This window comes from Rhinoderma darwinii, chromosome 5 (genome assembly GCF_050947455.1).
Source record: "Rhinoderma darwinii isolate aRhiDar2 chromosome 5, aRhiDar2.hap1, whole genome shotgun sequence".
Taxonomy (NCBI): Eukaryota; Metazoa; Chordata; class Amphibia; order Anura; family Rhinodermatidae; genus Rhinoderma; species Rhinoderma darwinii.
Genome location: NC_134691.1, coordinates 225,397,191 through 225,422,208, shown reverse-complemented (window position 1 = coordinate 225,422,208; position 25,018 = coordinate 225,397,191). Strand labels below are relative to the sequence as shown.

At 41.5% G+C, this 25,018-nt stretch overlaps 1 protein-coding gene across 1 annotated transcript in view; it reads right to left on the bottom strand.

Annotated features, from left to right (window-relative positions):
* Positions 1–25,018, bottom strand: part of ITGA9 (integrin subunit alpha 9) — a 492,766-nt gene that overhangs the window by 379,357 nt on the left and 88,391 nt on the right. Inside the window, exon 5 of the mRNA XM_075826987.1 lies at positions 24,461–24,528. Within this exon, the coding sequence (XP_075683102.1) occupies positions 24,461–24,528 (68 nt within the window). The remainder of the gene's footprint in view (positions 1–24,460; positions 24,529–25,018) is intronic.

Genomic DNA, 25,018 nt, shown 5'->3' with positions numbered 1-25,018 from the left:
TACCATGTTTTGATACATGCAACTTTTAGATCACTTTTTATAAAAAAAAAAATTGGGAACTAAGTAGACCAAAAAAAACAAAGTGATTTTGCAGTTTTAAATGTTTTATTTTTTACGGCGTTCACTTCGCGCGTTAAATAACGCTATATTGTAATAGTTCAGACTTTTACGGACGCAACAATACCAGTTTTGTTAACTTTTTTTTTTTTTTACATTACTGTGAAAAGGGGGGTTTTTCGAACTTTTAATATTTTATTTTATTTTTTTTACTACTAAAAAGTGTATTTCACTTTTTTTTTACACATTCTATTAGTCCCCCTAGGGCAGTGATCCCCAACCACCGGGCCGCGGACCAATAACAGGCCATGGATCATTTGGCACCAGGCCGCGGTATCTGGTATCCGCCCCGGTGGCCTCAGGGAATTTTGGGCGAAAAACCGCACCAAACTGTGATTGGCTGCAGTGGCGGTCACATGGGATAAAACGTCATCACAGGAGGCCGGCCCTCTAACGTCATCCAGGCTTGCCTCCTGGGATGATGTTTCAGTGCTTAACAGACGCAGACAGGAGGCAGTCCTGGGGGCCTTCATTAGGCCCCTGGGTTGCCATTACAACCATCGGCACACCACGACTGTGTTGTGGGGGCACCGATGAGCTGTCAGATGGGGCCGCCCCCCTCTTTTTAACATCTCATGCTGCAGTCGCGGTTGACTGCAGCATTTGAGGGGTTAAACGGCCAGCAACAGCGAGAGCGATGTTCCGGGCCATTAGACCCGCAGCGTATGGAGCGCGCTCAGCGCATACCACACATCCCCCCAAACCAGGACGTAATGGCACATCGAGATGCGCAAAGAGCGGTGGTATAAATATTGGGGTCACAGCGGTCTCAGCTGCAACCGGGCACCGAAGCCAGGGGGCACTCAGCCCCTTGCACCACGTCTTTAAAAAGTTACTATAGTAACTGGGGCCTATGTAATAAACTACACAGGCCCCTGTTACTATAGTAGCTGACAGTATACTTACCCTACTCTTTCCGGAGTGCAGCAGAGGTCCTGACGTCTCTTCGCATCATGACGTCACAACACTGTGTGCTACGCATGACGTCATGACGCGGTGCGCCAAACACAACATCCCAAGGCTGGATGGAGTCAGGACCTCCGCTGCGGCCGGAGCTGAAGAGGAGGGTAACTATACTATTACTGTCTGCTGGGGCCCTGGTTGTCCAGTCCCTAAAAATTTATGGCCTATCCTCAGGATAGGCCATCAATAGCTGGTAGGTCGGGGTCCGACTGCCGGGACCCCGCCAATCAGCTATTTGCCCTTGACCCCTGCCGAGCACTGGTTCGCCTTCATTCCAGTCACTTGCTTACACTGTGAATCGCGGTGTGTTGGCGATTCACAGTGTGAGCAAGTGACTGGAATGAAAAACAGCTGATAGGCGGGGGTCGCGTCAGTCGGACCTATGACGCATCAGCTAGTCATGTCCTATCCTGAGGATAGGCCATACATTTTTAGGGACTGGATAACCCCTTTAAGCCTACCATGTGGTAGGCTTAGATGGTGTGATCCTGTCTGCTGGGCCCTGTATCTAAGCCTACCTTGTGGCTGGTTATGAAAAATGGGGGACCCTATATCTAATACTATCAAGTGTGATACTGTTTGCTGAGCCACTGTACCTAATCCTATCCATAGCTATAGGGTCGTAGTGCTATAGATATGCGGTCTCCTATATACACATTAGACAACCCCTTTAAGCCTACATACACACACATTTATTTGGGGGGACATATGTATTGGGGCTATTGCCCCATATGATTTAAGACCTCAGTGACGCTCCTTGTTGCTAGTGCTGCATTGTTGGGACACTTAGGAGACACAGCGATGCAGCTGAAAGCGGGCCATCGGCCATGAGAAGAGGGTGGAGGGGCCAAGAAGAATTTTTGCACTGGGACACATGAGCCTTTAGTTACGGCCCTGACGAAGGGGTTAAAGGCTATGTAAACCATCGATAGCAATTTTTTTTTTCTTCAAAATAAAAAGGTCAATCATTGTGTTTTGTGGAACTTTATAATTACCTTTTATTAAAATTATTTTTACTTTTTGAGATACAGTATTGTGCGCCAAGAGCTGAATCAGTCAGGTACACAGGACTTATGGGTTCACTTTCAGAAGCTCAGAGACACGCAGGATCCACTTGTAATCGATCACATCTAAGGTATGAATTTAGATGTGATGGATAACAGGTGGATCCTGTGTGTCAGAGACACACACAGGACCCGCTGACACTGAGCCCGTCAGTCCTGCGTAAGATAAAGGCTGGTCTGTATACACAAGAGCAGCTGTATCTCAAAATGTACATTTTTTTTAATAGAAACTAATTATAAAGTTGCACAAAACACACTGATTAACCTTTCTATTAAAAAAATAAATAAAAAAAATTTAGGAAATCTCTAAGTTCCTAACAAATGTAGTCAAATTGGTGTAGCTTCCATCACTTTAAAAGTCAAGGACTTAGCATGTGTCGTTAGAGAAACTAGACTAGGGCCGGGTTTCCACAGGACGGATACGCTGCGGAAAAATCACGCAGCGTGTCCGACCTGGAACCCGCAGTACATTCCGTTTTTCGAACTGAATATCTGCTGCGGAAGAAAGCCATTCATACTTACCCCCTCCCTCCTTTGACGTCCGCTCCGGCCCCTCTGGATGACGTTGCAGGCCATGTGACGCTGCAGCCTGTGATTGGAACCCAGGGGGCCGGACTGCAGGAAGGAGGGCGCTCTGGATAATGCTGATTTTTTTTTCCGTAGTTGCGATTTTTGCGGCGTAATCACTGCAAATACGCCGCAAAAGTCACAACACTTGGCTTTCTGTTGCGGGTTTTGCATCTCCATTGAATTCAATGGGGAAAACCCGCAATGGAAAATCAACAAAACTGTAGCATAAATTGACATGCAGCGGAATTAAATATCACACCGCAGGTCAATTTATTAACGTTTACGCGGCAATTTTTTTTTCCGTATCGTGGGATGAGATTTTCTAAATCTCGTCCAGTTTGCTGCTATTGTAAATGCTGCAGAATTTCCGCACAGAATTCCGTTGCGAAAATTCCGCAGCGTTTACGCTACGTGGGAACCCGCCTTGGACACTGATGGTAATAGTTACATTAGGGAAAAATTCACAGATGCATCTATAATGTATTTGATAGAAATGGGTAAAAGACTTAACAAAAGTCCATTGAGTAGAATTCTATATAAGAATCACTAGTTTGTATTTGCTTTATATTCTGCTTCTACTGTTATAAGCCCTGCGTGGTTTTATACATGTATAGGCTATATGCACATTCACAACCAGACTTTTAGTGTTTCAGTGAATCTAAAATGAAAATGAAGCTACCCTGCAATAGGTATTGATTAAATTAATGAATTAAACTTACATGTTTACAAATTTATATGCTGATGACATGCTTCTCCCGATCACCCAACCCTTGGTCTCTATCCCTAACCTTCATAACTTAATTTGAGAATTTAGCCGTCTGTCAGGATTCAAAATCAATATGTACAAAACAAGACACATTATCCATCAATTTGCCCACCCCTCTTTTAAATACTATCCAACAAAACTACTATTACTTGGCAATACACGCATATTAAAAATCTTTACCACACTAACTCATATTCTGCGCTTTACAACATAATTTTCTTCCCCTACTTTAAGAGCTAAAGAATCTATTAACCAAATGGAAATCCTTCACTTCTAGGTCACATTAAAACCTTGAAAATGACAATCCTTTCAAAAATCCTCTACTTATTTAAAACCTTTCCTATTCCAGTCCCCCGACAAGACCTGTGTCAAATAAACTCTTTCTTTCTAGACCTTATTTGGAAAAGAGGCTGTTTCCATATTTATAACTCAGTATTAACCGGGTATGTCACAGGGAAGTTTAGCTCTGCCCGATAAAGTTAAATATTTTAGACAGCGCATCTTCGGCAAATTCCTTGCTGCTCTACCATTCATCAAGAATTCAAGAATACAATAAATGGAAGGAAATGGAGAAATTATGGATGTCACCCAATAACATAAATTCGCTCCTATGGGGGTAACACAGCTAATCAATCTCCATCTTATCTTCTGTCCCCTATGAAATTCTCACGCTCAATATGGCACCATTATGTGTCCCGGTATGGCCTTTCCTAAACAACATCTGCTATCTCTGGATTTCTTTTCACATTTACCTGCCAGTATATCTTCTGTAATTCCTAAGTCATGGTTCCAAACTGGAGATTTCCGCTTTACAGACATTGTCAACTCTTTAACACTGGAAATTCCTCCCTTTAAATCACTCAAAGAGAAATGTAATATTCCCCGACACTCACTTTTTTTCCTAATTACAAATCCGAGACTTGGAAAGGGAACGCTTTGGCACCACTTTTGTACCCAGCTCACTCCCTTGAATGCCTATGTCTTAGGAGTCCCTCCTCTAAAGGCCTAAACTCAGAAATTTAGAGATTATAATGCACTACAGCTAAACATAGATACATGTTGAATTGAATGAGGTGCATGGGTAAAATAAAATATCACTAGAAACATGGCAAAGTGTTTGGCGGAACGCGCCCTGATGGTCACTCTTTCTCAATATAAAGTAATAATGCATTGGTACCATACCCCAGAGATATTACACAAATGTAATACTTAAATCACTGATAGATGCTGGAGATGTCATAAGCCTGTGGGATCTCTATTCCATATATTTTAGACGTGCCCATTTAAGCCATACTGGGTTATGGCACAATCACTACTTTCTGACTTATTGAGACAAAGTATCTCACTGAACCCGCTTCATTTTCCTTTTAATATGACCCAAAAATAATCAGTAAACTGGTTGCCAGGCTGCTTCTCCATCTCCTAAATGCTGTTAGGTACCTTATAGCTCTACATTGGAAATGGACCTCTCCACCTTCTCGATATGATTTGCACTCCAGAATCAAAGACATCTGTAACATGGAACACGACAGCTAGCTTGAACAATTTGCTGGATCAATTCTACGCTACTTGGACCCCAAAAGGCAATTTTTGGTCAAAGCAGACTTGATGTAGAGATTTGTTAACTCTCCTTATTGTATTTTTGATATGTAAGGTCAGTGCAACCTTTGTATTTCTTCTGAAACCAACCTTAACCCCCTCTCCCTTCATCACTTCTTTTAGTCCTTCCTGGTAACAATGATTTATGTGACTGTAATTTACTTACCTAACGATCTTATTAGATATTTTTTTTAACAGAATTTTGCTATAAGTCATTTGAGGGACAAAAGGCCGCATACCTAACGCTCTATAGGCTTTCTGTGTTATCCGCTGGAAACGATCATTATATTTCTATTATGTTATAAGGCAGATCTTCCTGGACATCGTTCCAGTCTATATATGGTCTTTAAAGGGAACCTGTCACCAGCATTTCACCTATTGAAATCCTCGCGCCCCTCGCTGGCCGCTGCTTTCAACAAAAGTTCATTGCCGTTATCCCCTCTCCTAAACTCCTCCTCCGACCGTAAATAACGGTCTGCAAACATTTATCGCCTTTTATGGTAATAATCCAGCAGTCGCGTTCGTTCCCGTTCTTATGCCTGCCCACCACCGAAAACTGGCCCATGCTGAAAGCTGTCAATCAAAAGTAAGGAGGCGGGGTTAACCCAGAAAGGCTTAAGGATTGAAGATTTTACTCTTTTCAACTGAAGATATGACTCTTTTATGCTCATTAGCATACAGCTCAGGAACACTAAAATACTGCATACTAAAGGTACAGAGCCTACTAAGATGATAATTATAGGTTACATTAAAAAAAAAAAAATCACCCACTAACACCAGGTATTGCTGGTTTAATAGGTGAAATCCTGATGACAGGTTCCCTTTAACTTTACCCATCATGCAACATAAGTACACTATGTAACCTTATCCTGATATTTGGCTTTTATTCTCTTTTTCCTTTATTCTTTATTACATTGGATTCTCTTATAAATGTACTTGGTTTTGTTTTTCTTTGTTGAAGACTTAATTAAACAGAACATTTAAAAAAAAAAATGTCTGTATTGTATTTTTTCCTGCAGCTCCTATGAAGACCTATGTGTTTCTATCCTAACAGACAACAAACATACTCAGTATAGTCTGATTTTGCAGTTCCTTTCATCCATCCCTTACATACATTCGGTAGGTTAGCAAGAAGTTGGGAAGGATAAAAGAGTATGACTGAGGGATCAGACTACAGAGTTTATTTGTTGTCTGTTACCATGGAGAATAATATGCCTGAATAGGAGTTGTAGAAACAAAACATTAGGAAATTTAATGCAAAGTTGCTTCATTTTTAATTTCAGACATATTAAGATAAAAAAAATGTCTGTCAAGGTTTAGTCTTTAACTTTACAAAAACTTTACACCACACTGTGTAGAGTAGATCATCAGTATTTCTCCCTTACAATGTGCAACTAAATACTACATATACTGAAAACACCACAGTGAACTGTATCCACAGGATTATTAATGGAGCCGACTTTTTATGTCTGATACTGAAGTTGTAACCTTTTTTACTTTTGTCATATAACACTTCTCTGAAACTGTAACATGAAGCTTACTGCAGAATCCAGGCCAACATATGTGAACTTGTCACTAATGTAATGAATAGCATCTGTGTAAAAACAAGAAAATAATAAGGATAATTCAACCATACTTAAAACCTAAAGATATAAAAGAACACAGAGCATTGCCATACAAAAGCACAAGTCTAGGAAATTGGCAACTAATATCCTTGATTTACAGTACTGGCTCCATAATTCCTTATAATACACAAATTAGGAATTAAAGGCTATGTAAACCTTTGAAAGTGATTACTGTGTTTGGTTCAACTTTCAAATAAGTTTTTATTAAAAAATATTTTTACTTTCTGAGATACAGCTTCTCTGAATCCTGTATATAGAGCAGCTGTATCGTTCGCTAAATCCTGTACACGTTAGATCCACGGGACTGAAGGGTTCAGTGATAGCAGGTCCTGCGTGTCTATGAAACACAGGCAGTGCCGGCCATACGTTGGATGGCGCCCTGTGCGGGACTCTCCACAAACCAAAAATTAACCACATATTTAGACTTGCACATACTGGTACATATATACTGTACATACATAAAGGCAGATATTTAGGCATACAGGAAAATATATATATAAACACATACTGGAATATATACATACACAAAGGTAAATATATTCACACACACACACACACACACACACACACACACACGAGGCACTTATATATAAACAAAGCATCTGGAAAGTCTTTAGATCCTTTCAATTTTTTCTCATTTTGTTACGTTGAGGCCTTATGCTAAAATAAAATAAAAAATTCTATTTTTTTCCCCATCATTCTGCACGCAATACCTCATAATGACAAAGTGAAAACAGAATGTTAGTAATATTTGCTAATTTAGGGGCGTGGCTTAGCAGCGCATGTGAGTGGAGGCCTAAACCGGAGCTCCCGCTGCCGATATCCTGCAGAATCATCCTAAGACTCACTTCTCCTACCGGAGACATACCTGAGAAGAGAGGGGAAACTGTGGTGATCAGGGAGACGTAATTCTGGACGCATCGGAGGCTGTGATGACCCGGTCCAGGAGATCCAAGACGGCAGAGGACGGTGAGCTGGGGGCGCAAGATGGCGCTGACATGTGCTCCTATGCAGTGAGCAGGGATGTGAGAGGGGCGGCGGCATCGCGGCTGGAACGCTTTGCCAGAAAAACCCCTGTGAGAAGTGATAAGAGGGAAAGGATGGCGGATGGAGGGAAGGAGCAGGCTGGCCGTTCTGGATCCAGATTTGAACCGCTGCGAGCGCAAATGGAGGCAGAGGAGGAAGAGAATGGGGAGACTGTTACAGATGACTCAGGAGGAGGATTGGATCGAGAAGTACAGACCCTGGACAAACCGGGCCCAACGCTGGCAGATGTTTTTTCGGCGGTAAGCCTGAGTAATAGCACGCTAGCTAAACTTACCTGCCAGGTGGGGGGAATTAAGGAAGATTTGTCCATAATACGGCATGATCTTCAAAAAGTGTCGGAACGCACAACAGCGGTGGAGGGTCGAGTCAGCGAATTAGAAGACAGTATATTGCCTATGAGAAGAGACGTGAATGCTGTGGCGGTGGATGTTACGTATCTTTTAGCAAAAACCGATGACCTGGAGAATCGCTTGCGTCGAAACAATGTCAGGATGGTGGGCATCCCTGAAAAAGTTGAGGGGTCCAATCCAGATGCCTTCTTCGAAAAATGGCTATTGGAGGATTTTGGCAAGGAATCGCTAACCCCATTGTTTGCGGTGGAAAGAGCCCATAGAGTGCCCACAAGACCGGGCCCACCTGGGAGGCCACCGAGACCGGTGCTAGTGAAATTGCTTCATTATAAGGACAGAGATCTGATTCTTCGGCAGGCCCGAGAAAGGCAAGATATAAGAGTGAACGGGGTGAAAGTGTCGTTCTACCCGGATTTCTCTGCGGAGATACAGAAACGGAGGATGCAATTCCTGGACATTAAAAGACGACTGAGGAATCTTCGAGTTCAGTACTCCATGTTGTATCCGGCTAAGCTCCGAGTGGCGGCATTAGGATCCGTACAGTTCTTTGAAAATCCGAAAGATGCGTTATGGTGGCTGGATAGTCACGAGGCTCGCCTACGACATGATCCGGAGGAAGCGGCGGCGTGATCAACAAATGGATGGATGAAGTCGGGACTCTGCTATGGTGGAAGGAAGATGACTTGCGCAAGAATATAAGGCATTATTTTCTGCATTTATATGTTGATTTTTGTTAAAATGATGTCTATGTCTCATTGTTGGCGGGAGGAGAGGAAAGATGCTGTCAGTTTAAAGGCAGAATGGAATATAGGAGTCATAAAAATGCTACTTGTTTATTGAGGAGAAGGTGGCGGGAGGTTCTTGGTTTTTGAGGTTGAATTGTGGAAACAGATGGATTTCTACAATGTGAAAGGGAAGCTGTATGGTCATAGTGGTGAAGTTTTTTTCACCAGCCCGGGCCCTCTGAGGAGGGTATGTTTATGGAAAGTTGAGTGGGAGGGGGTGGTGGGAGGGGGGATGTTTGTGAGGGAAAGGGAGTTTAAAACGCAGTATGCTCTGATTGTCACTGGGAGTAATGGAAATAGCCACTGCCAAATGCCAAAAAGATTCAGATGGGGGGTAGGGTAAATCTTCTGTCCTGGAATGTGAGAGGTATGGGAGAGGTAACAAAAAGGCGAGCTATCTTTGAATACCTGAAAGGACAGTCTGCTGGAGTGATGGGTTTGCAGGAAACTCATCTTACTACTGACACGGTGCAACAAGCGCATAGGGTTTGGATCCGGCATAGTTTTCATTCCTTTCATTCTACATACTCAGGGGGGGTTAGCCTCCTGGTTCATAGGGATGTGCCTTTTAGCTGTATAGATTCCTTTAAAGATAGGGCAGGTAGATATGTCGGGGTACACTGTAAATTGTTTAACTGGGAATGTATAATTGTGGTGTTATATGTGCCTCCCCCGTACTGTGTGGGTCCGATGAGAGAGGTGCTGGAGAAGCTGGCTGGGTGGCCTATGATACCGACTATATTGATGGGAGATTTCAATAACATAATGAACAAAGGGTGGGATAAATTTCCAAAAGGGGGAGGGGTGGGGGATACTGGCCTGACGAGATTCGGAAAGTACATGATGGAGGCTGGGTTTACAGATATTTGGCGGGCAAAATGGCCCTCTGCTACGCAATATTCGTGTGTATCATCTACATATGGATCATTATCACGAATAGACCTAATGTTTAATAATGGAATGGGGATGGAATGTGTGGAAGGGGTGGAATACTTACCACGAGCACTGTCTGATCACTCCCCAATGTTACTTAAGCTCCGAACAAGCTCAGAGATGGGGGGGTTGAGAATGCACTGGAGGTTGAACCCGTTCTGGATACGATTGGTGGGAGAGGAGATAATAAATATGAGTCTGCGAGAATACTTTGAGTTTAATAAAGGTACGGTTCCTACGGATATTTTATGGGATGCTATGAAGGCGATTATAAGGGGAGTGTATATACGGGAGATCTCGCTCATTAAAACTAAGTTGCGACAAATGGGTCAACATTTGACAGACAGGGTCACAGTAACAGAGGAGAGGCACGTTACTAATAACACTGCGGAAACACTAGGCCAATGGAAGGTTGCCCAGAAAATGCTTAGGGAACATCAGCTGGAGCAAGCGGCTAATAAAAGACTATTTTTACAACAAAAATACTATGAGGAGGGTGAAATGGCGGGCAGACTATTAGCAAATATGGCACGGCCGATGCGGGAAAGTGCGTTCATTCATCAGTTGCAGACAGTGCACGGGACTCTGGTTGGAGAAACAGGGGATATAATAGAGGTGTTAACATCATTCTACATGGAACTGTATCGTACTAAGGTGGATTACTCGGAGGATCTGCTGTCAGAATATCTGGCAGAAATGACATGGGATATCCTGGGGGAGGAGGAGAGAGAGGGATTGGAAGAGCCAATTACGCTAGAGGAAATACAGGAAGCGTTAAGTTCTATGGCAAACGAAAAGGCTCCAGGGATAGATGGTATACCAACTGAATTGTATAAAACATATGGGGAGACGGTTCTGCCGTAGTTATTGGAAGTGTTCCAGGATAGTTTCACCAGGGGGCGTTTACCGCAGACAATGTATGAAGCCGTTATAGTCGTAATCCCCAAGGAAGGGAAAGATCGGAAACAACCTGACTCATACAGACCGATATCTCTATTAACCACGGACATTAAAATTTTAGCGAAAGTACTTGCTAATAGGCTGTCGCGAGTAGTGACTAAAATTGTGGGGACGGATCAGTCGGGATTCATGCCATCGCGCTCTACAGCAGTTAATCTACGTAGACTTTTCTTGAATTTGCAGACAGACGCTCCGGATGCACGGTGTAGAGCAGTGCTGTCTTTAGATGCCGCCAAGGCGTTTGATAGTGTGGAGTGGGGGTATCTGTGGGCTGTCTTGGAACGGATGGGCTTTGGAAAGAAATTTATAAAATGGGTACAATTATTACATAAGGTGCCGGTAGCTAGGATAAGAGCAAATGGAAGGATGTCAGATTCCTTCAGACTGGAGAGAGGAACGAGACAGGGATGCCCACTTTCGCCACTACTATTTGCATTTGCAATTGAACCCCTAGCCAATATGGTAAGACAGCATCCAGGGATAGAAGGGTTTCGTTGTGGGGAGCTGGAGGAGCGCATAGCATTATATGCGGACGATATCTTGATGTTCTTGGGGGAAATAAATTACTCACTGCCAGTGATAATGAATGTATTGGAGCGCTTTGGTAGATTCTCAGGACTAAAAATTAATTGGAATAAGTCGGTGTTGTTGCCACTCCAGCCAGTAGATACGCCGTTGGTGATTGGAGGAATTGAGGTACCGTGCGTACAGAAATTTAAGTACCTGGGAATCATGATATCGGCGAGGGTGCAGGACTTTATTGAACTAAATGTGATACCATTGTTGAGCAAACTCACGGATAAGACCAAAATATGGCTCGGGCTACCACTGTCAGCATTGGGTCGAGCAAATCTCATCAAAATGATTCTGATGCCCCAGATTCTTTATGTGGTGCACAATGCCCCAGTGTGGTTACCTAAATACTGGTTCAGGAGAATCCATAACTTGTTTAGGGACTTGGTGTGGAAAAGGGGGATCCCCAGGATAAAACTGGACAAGTTACAACTACCAGTAGAACAGGGAGGGTTAGCTATTCCGAATGCATGGATATATTATCTAGCGGCCCAATTACAACACCTTAAGGGCTGGAAGAATAGGGAGGAGTGGGAATCTAGTGGGAAACTGGTGTATTATTTGGGTCAGAGAACGGATGTATTAGAGGCCATGGAATCCCATAAATTAAAGAGGGAGGCAAGAGGGAAACCGACTTTACTATTAATACATAGAGTTTGGTGGGAAAGTAAGAAATTATTGGGGGTTACAGGATGCTCCAATTATATGCCTTTATGGGACAATCCATACCTATGGGAATTTAATATGCTGGAAGGATTTCAAGACTGGGAACAAGCAGGGATTAGATATGTATACCAGCTGTATGAAGGAGGTGTTTTTAAGCCCTTTGCTCGAATACAGGAGGAGTTTGGACTCCCACATCGGATGTTCTACCAAAATCTTCAATTAAGGCATGCGGCGCAGGCTCAAGAGAGACTGGTGGATTTGAGCTGTTCCGCCATGGGAGGGATGGAGCAGGTACTAGGGGCAAAAGACACTAAAGGGATTATCTCGGTGCTATATAATACGCTACTCTCTAGTTTTCTGGGAGACCCGTTGGTGGAGATCAGACGTAAATGGGAAGAGGATGTAGGGCCTATAGGGGATGAAGACTGGGAGGAGGTACTGGGATCATCTAAAAAACTCTCTATTAGTGTAACGCACAGGAGGTCACAACTTTTTCTATTACACAGGGTGTATAGGACGCCTAAGGTGCTATGGCAAATGCGCATTAGATCAACTAAGGAATGTCCCAGGTGCATGTTTGATGGGGCGGACATAAAGCATATGTTTTGGAGCTGCCCGCTGCTAGAAGGATATTGGAAGGAAGTTAAAAGTATGGTGTCTAATGTATATGGGAGAGATTTCCCAATAGAACCTAAAATATTCTTACTGGGCTGCATTGGGGAGGAAGGAGGGGATGGAGTGGAGCTACTGTCTATTAAAAAGATTTTGTATCATGCTAGGAAACTAATCGCAAAATATTGGCTACAGGCGGATCCCCCGGAGGTAGCTGAACTGGTTGGATATGTTAACCACACGGTATCACTGGAACATCGGATATATCTGAAAAGAGGGACAATTCAGAAATACGAGAAACAATGGGGTAAATGGGTGCACGCCTATGGCAATGCGGATCACTAGATGAGATTTGGAGGGGGGCTGACATACATACATGTTTGAGGTCTGGTGGAATATTGGTTTACTATGGAGGAGACATGGAGGAGGAGTGGTGGGAAAATCAGGAAAGAGAGGGGGTACTGCAAGGGAGGGGGGTAGTTCAGTTGGGGGGGGAAATATGTTGCGGGGTAACAAAAGATGTTGTATACATGCCATAAAGCACTTGAAGGAATTTTGCACTACTTAAGTGAGGTTATGTTATTTTTATTTGTTTTCTGTAAAGTACTGTAAAAAATGTACAGGCTGTATAACAGATGTTGTATTATCAATAAAAACTTGTTTGATTTAAAAAAAAAATATTTGCTCATTTATTGAAAAGGAAAAACTAACATTTTGCATTGACATAAATATTCAGACCCTTTACTCAGTACTTAGTTGAAGCACTTTTGGCAGTGATAACACCCTCCAGTCTTCTTGGGTATGATGCCACAAGGTTTGCACACTTGGATCTGAGGATTTTCTCCCATTCTTCCCTGCATATCCTTTAAAGCTCTGTCAGGTTGGATGGGGACTGTCGGTTGACAGCCATTATCAGGTCTCTCCAGAGATGTTCGATTTAGTTCAAGTTGGGACTCTGGCTGGGCCACTCAAGGACAATCACAGAGTTGTCCCAAAGCCACTCCTGTGTTGTTTTAGCTGAGTGCTTAGGGTCATTGACTTGTTAGAAGGTGAATATTCGGCCCAGTTTGAGGTGCAGAGCACTCTGGATCAGGTTTTCATTAAGAATAGCTCTGTACTTTGTTCCATTCATCTTTTCCTCAACCCTGACCAGTCTCCCTGTCCCGCTGAAAAACACCCCCACATCATGATGCTGCCACCACCATCCTTCATTGTAGGGATGGATATCTAGAAAAAAAGTGCTCCTTGCCTCGGGCGCTTCTGTGTATCTGTTGCGGTAGTTACCACGGACCCATCGGGTGTAGGATAAAACTATTTATTGAACAATTCGTTATAAAACAATAAAATATATAAAAAGGGACTGCTGCAACGCGTTTCAACCTCGTGCTGAGGTCTTCGTCAGGAAAAGAAGTCTTAGGCATCATGCATCTTAAATAGCCATATCGCATGGTTCACACCCGGGTTAAACTGTCAAGGTCATAGTTCATTGTGGGAGTTTTTCCGAAAGGTAAGTGAGAATCGTTCTTTTTTCTAGACACAATATTTGTTTTTTATGGACATATATTTCCATCAAATGAAGAATTTCTTGTTTTTTTGTTTATCTTAACAACAAATTGTTTATAAGAAGTATATTTTGGCACATTACCACTTATATTACAGAACCCTTCTGGGCTCGATGTATTCATGTTATTTCCAAAATTTTTCTAGACTATATTTTGTATCAGATTTATTCCTCTCATATGCGATCTAGTGTACTTTTAACCAATTAATTCTGATGAGGCTATTATTTATTTTTACTAACTGATCTTAGGGCATCAAATTAATATTTATTTTATTGGCTTATCCTAGAACATCGATATTCTCTATAAAGTCATAGAACTTCATGAAAAATAGAAAATTCTGAGGGTATTATTACCAAAAAATTCTTGTTTTTTCTTTTTTGTATATTTTATTTCTTTCTCTGTTTTCTATCTGTTCCTCTATTCTGTAAGGTATATTTATTTTTACTTTATTGTAATCATACTGAATCTATTTTTTCATTCAGTCCGTTTGGGCTCAGGGATTCAAATTTAAAAATCCAAAAAGATTCCCGTTTGTTCAGTAATAGTGCTCTATTGTATGTTTTTATATCTATCTGTTCAATAGGAGAAATTTTAATATTTTTGAAATTGGATTGATGGTATTGTAGCAAATGTCTGGATAAACGGTGTTTGAGAAATCCCTTTTTAGCATTAAACCGGAGTCCATTGAGTCTACTTCGTAATGTCTGAGTAGTTCTCCCTATATATTGTAACCCACATTCACACTCGATCATGTAAATTACATGATCAGAGTCGCAGCTCATGAAAGAATTTATGTGAAATATTTATTTGGTTACATTCGACATAATGTCTTTTTTTCCAGCATTAATGCTTAAACAGTAAATTGTAAGGGAAAGGGAAAAGGTATAACCACACACTTTTCTACCTTTTGCCTTTCCCTTACAATTTACTGTCCATTGATTGGTGGTGTACACCTTGTGTGGTTTCTTGTATTATTATTTTATTTACATTTTTGGAGGGCATTTGCCAAGTCTTCGTATCAGATAATGTAGTATTGTTACCTGCAGTCCTACGGAACAACACAGATAACACACAGTGATAACTCTCTGTGTCCAGACAATTTAGTAGATGTTATCTGCAGTCCTATATAACACCACAGATAACACAGTAATAACACACTGAGTACATATAATGTAGTAGTGTTACATGCAGTCCTAAGTAACAACACAGATAACACACAGTGATAACTCTCTGTGTCCAGACAATTTAGTAGATGTTATCTGCAGTCCTATATAACACCACAGATAACACAGTAATAACACACTGAGTACATATAATGTAGTAGTGTTACATGCAGTCCTAAGTAACAACACAGATAACACACAGTGATAACTCTCTGAGTACAGATAATGTAGTTGATTTTATCTGCAGTCCTATATAACACCACAGATAACACAGTAATAATTGTGAGTACAGATAATGTAGTAGTTTTACCTGCAGTCCTATGTAACACCACAGATATCACAGTGATAACTCTGAGTACATATAATGTAGATGTTACATGCAGTCTTATCTAACACCACAGATAACACCCAGTGATAACTTTGAGTACAGATAATGTACTAGTGTCACCTGCAGTCCTATGTAACAGCGCAGATAAGACACAGTGATAACTCTCAGAGTACAGATAATGTGGTAGTGTTACTTGCAGTCAGTCCTATGTAACAACACAGATAACACACAGCGATAACTCTCTGAGTACAGATAATGTAGTAGATATTGTCTGCAGTCCTATGTAACACCACAAATTAAACAGTCATAACGCTCTGAGTACAGATAATGTAACACCACAGATATCACACTGTTAACTATACTCACACAGTCACATAAACACACACACACACACACACACGCATAAACACACAGAAAAATATACACATACAGACACATATATAGACACACAGGCACACATAGCACACACATACTGGAACATATATACACACACACACACACACACACACACTCGCACAGGTCGCACACCCCTAAGGCTGGCCATGCACGTAGGATCCACCAGTTATCCATCACATCTAAGTTCATTACTTAGATGTGATAGATTACAGGTGGATCATGTGACCCGCTGACACTGAACCTATCAGGTCCGCGGGACTAACAGATTCAGGTCTTAGCGAAAGATACAGCTGATCTGTATACAGTATACCAAGCAGCTGTATCTCAGAAAGTAACAGGAATTTTTATAACTAATTTGAAAGTTGCACTGAACACACTGACTGACATTTTTATTTAAAAAAAACAAGAATCACTTTCAAAGGATTACACAGCCTTTAAAATATTTTACAGAAATTAGAACAATGCTGTTTGGCAAGTGGGAAGAAAATAATACTTCTATATGTACATGGCAAGGCATAGCATTATAAACAAAGAAAGCACAAAAGCACAGCAAATAGCCAGTAAAACCAGGCACCATCAAAGTTATACAAAGACAACTGATAAAAGAAGTAAAACACTACCAACGTCTCTGACCCAAAGACCCCATCTGATAAACTGTGGTAAGAGATAGGCAAGACATAGACATGGTTGAGGTAAGGACTCAAATGAGAAGAAACGGGAAAATCCAGATGAAGGCTGGGTTAGGATTTAGAAAAAAGGAGGACCTCGACAACTTGACAACAACTTCTGTAGGCTGCTAAGCACTGAAGCATGTAACATAACTGAGATGTCATATAAACAAATGTGATAATACCCTTTAGTAAGTTAGTCAGTTCCAAAGTACCTGCCCTAGGCATTAGGAAAGTTACGTGTCAATGGTTGTGGGGAATATACTTGTGGGGTAAGCCTTCCCTAGAACAGAGTAGATCCAAAAGGTCCAATGTACAGAAAACTGAACAAACCGGAAGGATAACATAACATTATTATAGGTCAACTGCAAAAATATATTGTATTAAAGGGGTACTCCAGTTTTTATTTGTTTAATTTATTTATATGTCAAATAGGAAATCATACCGTTTTCTAATATACATGTATTATAAATTCTGCTCACATACCTTTTAAATAGAAGTGCGATAGCCTCCGTCTAAAATAAATGGTATAACCCACATCTTAGTCCATAGTTAGGTATCCGTAGGATTACTGAGTGGACTAAACATGACGTCAGTCATGTGATCCACTACCCACACATCATGTGACAACTGGCATTTAGGTAACATTGTCCAGGTATCTCACAGGTTAATAGTATTTTACTGAAGAGCAGAGGCGTAGCTACAAGTTTAGCACGGGGGGGGAGCGAAACACATCTGATTGGGCCCCAACACAGTGGGTCCCCCACACGCTATAATTACCCCTTAGTGGCCCCAAAAAGGCCCCTTATAGCTGCCCCCACACAGTATAATGCCCCTACAGCTGCCCTCACTCAGTATATTACCCCTAAAGCTGCCCCCACACAAAATAATGCTCCCCATAGCTGCCCCCAGACAGTATAATGACCCCTTAGTGGCCCCACACAGTATAATGCTTGTATAGCTGCCTCCACACAGGATAATGCCCCTATAGCTGCCCTCACACAGTATAATGCCCTTATAGCTGCCCTCACACATTATAATGCCCCCATAGCTGCCCTCAAACAGTATAATGCCCCATAGCTGCCCCCATACAGTATAATGTCCCATAGCTGCCCTCCCACAGTATAATGCCCCCATAGTGCCTCCCTTACAGTATAATGCCCCCATCGCTACCCTCAAACAGTATAATGCCCCATAGCTGCCCCCACACAGTATAATTCCCCCACAGTGCCTCCCCCACAGTATAATGCCCCCATAGCTGCCCCCACAAAGTATAATGCCCTCTAAGCTGCCCCCATAAAGTATAAGGCCCCATAGCTGCCCTCATACAGTATAATGCCCCTATAGCTTCCCTCATACAGCATAATGCCCCTATAGCTGCTCCTACACAGGATAATGCCCCATAGAGTATAATGCCCCACTGCAGCCCCCCATACCCAGTATAATGCCCCAATAGTGCCCAATAAAAAAATAATACAATAAATACTCGACTATTCCCATTCACATGACATGTGAAGGAGATCCCTCTGCTCCTCCGGTCTGTGCAGTGTGTGGCTAAGCGCAGAAAGGGGCGATGACATCACTACAACGCGCCTGTCTGTGCTGAGACGGTCACGGCCAGCATTGCAAAGTGAACGCTGTAGCAAGGAGCCATTAGCTCCCTGCTCAAGCATTGGATTCAACTGCTTCTGCATCGTGAGGAAGCAGATAACGTTAAAACCGGGACATGCCATAGCTGGGGGACCTCCGGTTTTCCCATCAGGGACATTTATGGCATATCCCACCTCTGGTATCCACACCTATCTCTAGAACGGGGGCCCCCTAAACCCAGTTATACTGCTCTGTGCTCCAGCTGACGCGTGTGATTCCCGACCATAAAGAAGAAGACAGCTTAACTCGCTGAGCTACTCTGTTTCCGTAAGTCCCATAGAACTGAATGGTAGCTATGGAAACAGTGTAGCTCGCAAGCTACGCTGTTTACGTAACTGCCATTCACTACTATGGGACTTACGGAAACAGCATTCTTCTTCATGGACAGGAATCACACGACTCAGACGGAGCACAGAGCCGTAGAAAGGGGTTTAGGGGGCCCCGTTCTAGAGATAGGTGCGGGTCCCAGAGGTGGATATCGTGTGGATATGTCATAAATGTACCTCATGGGAAAACTCTTTTAATTTGTTGGCTATACCATTCTACTGTGAAGAGACACTGTTATAAGAAAGGTATGTGAGCAGAATTTTTAATATGGGTACATTAAAAAACTGGATAATCTCCTATTCTATAAAAGAAAACAGATACAATTTGTTTTAAAAGCGGACAACCCCATTAAATACCAAGCAATATTTTATGTATGTTTCACTTGTAAATAATAAAGCCATACACATACTATTGTGAACCTATAAATGAAAAAAAGAAAAACCCAAGGGTGACATCATCAGAGATTGTTTAGAACAGCGTTTGGGCATATTACTCATGTCAGTAGTTTTTTGGGGTATTTTTCTATTTCCCAAAGGCTTACCTAGAAGCTCTCATTCATTCTGAAATGAACCTGATGCATTATACTTGTGAAACGCACTATGAAAACAGTTTACTCACCCATTGTACTCGTATAGAATATTACAACCACATCACGCTGCTACTGACACTCAAATACTATATTTATAGAACATGAGCACATATCATATCATCAGTAGAGGTGCTATTGAACATAAAAAGAAGTTCAGCATGGGTGGTGAGGAAAGTTTGCTGGTTAGAGAGGTTAAGTACATTTGGATGCAATTCACAGACACACCAGGAAGCATCTGCTGCTGATATAGTTGTAACTGTTATCAGACACATGAGTGATTTCTGCTTCATGGACTATTCCCCATTCTGCCACCTGTTTCCTCTTCTGTCCTGAGAATATTGTAAAAATCTGAAGTGACAGCTTGCTGCACACTTTCTAAAAAAATAACGAAGAGTACTGGAGAAATCAAAAATTGCACTATTACATTATCTAATACAGGTATGTATGCACTAATGTATGAAAATGAGTTAAAAATGCAAATGAATAGTTTTGTTTAAAATACTGAGGGATTTTTCCACTATAGGAAGTGGTGAGATATTGCTAGGACATCACTTCCTAAATGATGGGAGTCCTACTGCTGGGACCCCCACTGATCCTCAGATTGAAGGGCTGCAGCAGGTAAACCGAAGGGACCTCTGTTGCTTTGTTTTCAGGATCCTAACGATGTGCCATAACATCTAAAATGCGAATACCCCTTTAACTAGAACTTTAAAGGGGTTATACCACCAAACAACCTACAAAATACCTTTGCAGACTATTAGTATTATTTGACACAACTTTATTTTTCTTAAAATCACTAACTCTAGTCTTTTTTTTTTTTTTTTTGCCATTAAGGACAATTAATCTCACCATTGCTGTTCTATTGTTAGGGCAGTGTCTGTGGGCGGGCAGCAGGGCGCACCACGTGACTCCTCTACTGCTAGAACTCCCAGTAATGCTTAGCGTGCGGCTCCCTGAAACTTCAACTTGTTCTAAAGCAATCTCTATCTAGACTCAGCTCTTGAGCTAACATCATGGGATTGAGCTCTTTTACACATGCATAAAGAGTCTATGACAGTAATGGGCAAATAGTGGCTTCGGGGCCACAGTTGGGCCTCTCGTGCTAACCCTGTAGTCTCTGGCCCCACTCTTTCAACTTTGCATTGTATGGTGCGTCTGTCTATGTTGTCAAATATTTCATTTGTGTGTGTGTGTGTGTGTGTGTGTGTGTGTGTGTGTGTGTGTGTGTGTGTGTGTGTGTGTGTGTGTGGTGGTCATTATAAGTACTGGGGTTTATAAATAATGAATTCTAATTTTTGGAATATTAATTGTCTCTTTCAGAAATGTTTTATTGATGGGAGTTCAGTTGCTGGGACCCCCACCAATCCAGAGTAAAGGGTTCCAATGTTCCCCTTTTTCCGCAGAGAGGTGGCTAAAGAAAAACAGTTGAGCAGACCCACACAGCAGTGTGAGGGGGACCATCCATATTTGGCCAACTCTGCTGAAAACTGGGGACACAAGACATTGAATGTATAATGTGGTATTCTTACCACCACTGGTCTATGAACATAAGGCATTGTCTATATGGTCTACAATATATGCCGCACAATGATAAACTCACTGTATGGTTGCATGTATATAGGTAAACATGAACAGTTCCATAACTCAGGATCTGAATTAAGAGTATATATTAGAAAGTCTCAATGCTTTACGTACTGAGACAAAACAGATTAACTTGTAAGTCCTAGAGAACTCCTTTAATGATCAGCAATTTAACAGTTTCTGATCTCCATCAGAATAGTCTTTACTATATAATCCTACCTTTCTTCTCATAATTGTGAGGAAGTACAGGCACTGTTAACTTCACGCATGATCAATATCTTAAATTTGACACGATGCACTAAAATTGAAACTTGTACTGCTGTTTGTATGAGAAAAATAGTAAAAAGTGACAAAATAAACGGCTTTATTTTCCTCAAAAAAAGGTTCACAGCAGCGGCACTTAGGCCCCATGCACACACATGTATTTTTGCGGCCGCAATTTAACCGCAAATCTGCGGGTGAATTGCGGACCCATTCATTTCTATGGGCCCAGGCACACGTGCATTGGCTGGAAACCTGTGTGTACACGGTCCGTGATTTGCGGGCGGCCCGCGGATGACACAATCGTGTGCATGAGGCCTTAGGCCTGGAGAAATCATACATAAATCTAGGAGCCAGCTACTAAAACTTAGGCCCCATTCACACGACCATAGTGTTTCTTTACGGACTGCAAATACTGATCCGCAAGTCATGCACATATCTGGTACACTGTCCGCAAATCTGGTCCGTAGTGTATCCACACTTATGGATCCGCAAAAAAAGGGAGGCTACAAATGATGTCACCAACATGTCCCAAGCACTTGAAAAAGTCACATAATCGCATGACCATTTTCTTGAGGAATCCCCTGCCGTCGCATAGCAACGTTTCCGCACTTACGGACGGCTACGGATGCACAGCCGTAGAAGTCCACAATTTTGAAGGTGCCCATGGACTTTTTACATGCCGCAATTGCGGATAAGAATAGGACATGATGTATATGTTGCGGATCCTTTCTATGGCCTGGACACACATCCATAAATATACGGAAAGGTATCCGTGGCCTATAAAAATTAATGGGTTTGCAGATTATCCGTAATTACTGATCAATAATGACGGATAAAAACGACGGTCGGGTGCGTCGGGCCTTAAAAGAAAGCAATAACGCACTCATAAGACACCCTAAGGTCAAGTGTGTAGCTTCCCCCATTAATCATAGAAATGATTCCTCTATTTTCACTATATTCGCCCTTAGCTGGCCGGAAGCTTGTTATACTGGCAGCTACATGAAGTTTTTTGTTTTCACATCAATCTCAGCTAATAGCTATGTAGGAAAAGTGCACCGGACTGTTTTCATCTGATGCTGCTGTGTGATCTTCTCTACCTGGCAGGAGCGGCCCGAAACCACTACTATGATGGACCTTGATCAAGTAAAATGACAGCGGGTCTATGTATTTCGGCGGTAGAAACATGTGAATGCATGTAGGGAAGGAAGCAAGATCTGATCAACAGGGCTGCTTTTCTACTAGCCACAGCAAAATTCAATAAGATTGTTGACCAAAGGGGAACGATTGCACTTTCTTAATACACCCCTAGAAGTGAGGCACTTAGACTCTGTTCATACTGGCATTATGACAGTTATGGTTTACAACGAAAGCCATGAAATTTTGCTGAATTTGTTCTACGGCGGATCCAAACGGTGCCAGACTGACTCCAATGACTTATAATGGTTTCTATCATATTCCGTCGACATTTCTGTTGTTTTGACAGCACCAATACCGATGCATTCTGCGGAACCAACGTCGAAAGGGCCGAACTTAGGTGTGAACATAGCCATAAATCTATCCCATGCCCCCACAACTCTCTTAAAGCAGAATCTATCCATTTTACAGCAAAGAGAACATATTTTCATGTGCTTTGTGAGGCCATTTAGTGTGTGTGATTGCATACATTACTGCAGCCCTCATAGCACATCTTATACACGGCTAATAGGTTACTTTCCAAGCTCATGGCAGAAGTATGAAACAAACATTGGTAAATATAATCCATTTTATCAAGTTGTTTAGTCGCAACAAATGTATCATGCTGCCGCAGTTATATCTGCTTGTGTCCTGCATAATGCTACATCCTGACAGCCTGTCTCGGGAACATAACTTAGTGTCTTTCTCTTGTGTATTTTTCAGTACTAATGTTGTGTCATACCACTCAACACTACATTGAAGATAACAATAAAAATTGCAAGTCACAGAACATCTAGGAAGGAAGTCCCGGCCTCTGTAAATCAGACACACCACCAAAGGAAAATGCTGATTGCAAATTGTCTAGAAGTCACCTAATTTTCCAAAACAAGATAAATGTGATCCAATATAGCTAACAAACATATAAATAAATCACTTGTAAACATAAATCACTTATCATTATAATGGTTATCACACCCAATGTGGCACTGTCATAGGATCCAACTTTTCCATCAAATCAGCTCACCAAAAGTTTTCCTTGCCATAGCTGTCCCAGGGATCACTAGTGCAGTTATGTGAAGTGAAAACGTAAAAGTGAGAAAAGCTCGGCTGTGAAGCACTACCACACAACCATATCGAGATGGACCACCAAATGCTAAAGTGGTAAACCAGTCTGTCCTGGCTCTGGATACTTATAATGCTCAATTGTTTGGTACAATACGTTAATTTCAATTATTTGGCTACAGGCATGAGTATATTGGATACTTCTTTTACTTCGTGTTTCTTACCAAGGGATCAATCTGTAGGCCAGTTATTTGGCAAGACCTGATATTAACTACATTAGACAATATTAAGTCTGGAATATGAGGACATACATATTAGATCATTATTAAAATAGACACAATAGACATTAAACATTGTTTAATGAAAATACATTAAAAAAAAAAATTAAAAAAAAGGAGCAACAATCAGAGCAGGGGCTTGACTGTGGCAATATAGGTTTGCAAATCGAAAAAAAATATCCAGCTAAGATCTGCATATTAAGTTCAATAAATAACAAGCCTCATTTAGAATAATGATGTTTTCAATCTGAAATAGAAGAGCCAAAAATATTTGAGCTACTTTTGCTTTTAATCTTAACGAAAAGAAAAGGGTGAGGAGTGAAACTTGTTATTAAAGGGGTTAAGATTTCACGGCAACATTTCTGCTAGGGCTATATTAGTAGAAATACTATACCTACTTAAACAGCAGCTGTGAGCAGGGAAGGAACGTGCGGGCCCCTTTTTTAGGCCTGGGTTTCATTAAACTGAGAGGACACTCCATTGACTTCAGAAAACACTATCCACATAAAGTTTAGATTCCAACATTTACTAGCTCCATATTCCAAAGAATAATTACAGTAAAGGTAATAGGGTTGTTATCATACCCGAATTCCGATATAAAGTCATGCATTGACTAACAGAAACTTTTTTTAGCCTGAAACTCACTTCTTTGTGCTTTGGTGCTCCGTCATAAAACTAATTTAAATAAATATTTGGACAACCCTTAAAACACCTTTTTATGCCCCTCCTAAAAAATGATCAATTAACAACATTAACAATGGAACATTTAATGTAAAGAACGTTACCGACCTCCATGAAAGATCCTGCAATCCCAGCTTGGCAAGAGCCATGTTCCTCTCCATATTTCTTCTTGTATTCTGGAAAGAATATAAATGACAGAATAGTTATAGCAGTCTGTACACTTAACCCTGGCTGTGTGAGGCCTAACATTGTTACACACAGTATATCTTACCACATGTACCACCCAACCACAAAAACCTAAACCTCAGCCAGTTTGGGAAATGACTGAACCACAAGTATGTAGGCCTGAAAACTACTGCATTCCACATTAGTTAAATGTTTCAGAGACACACTGTCTTCTAAGTGAAGAGATTTTGGGAAGTATTATCACATTAATGGCGTAAGAACGTAAGGAACTGTATAACTGCAGAATCTTGGTAAAATATACATCTAAAGCTAATTCTAGCTGGAAAGCATAAGTTAAATAAATTGAAGATGGATTTAGCCGTGACAGCCCATAGATTTGCATTTGTTATTATTCAGTCCCTGGCAGCGTTCCTATTTGCACAGTAATACTTTACACTTCTATAAGCTGAACTCATTAACAAGCTTTTATTTTCTGCAATC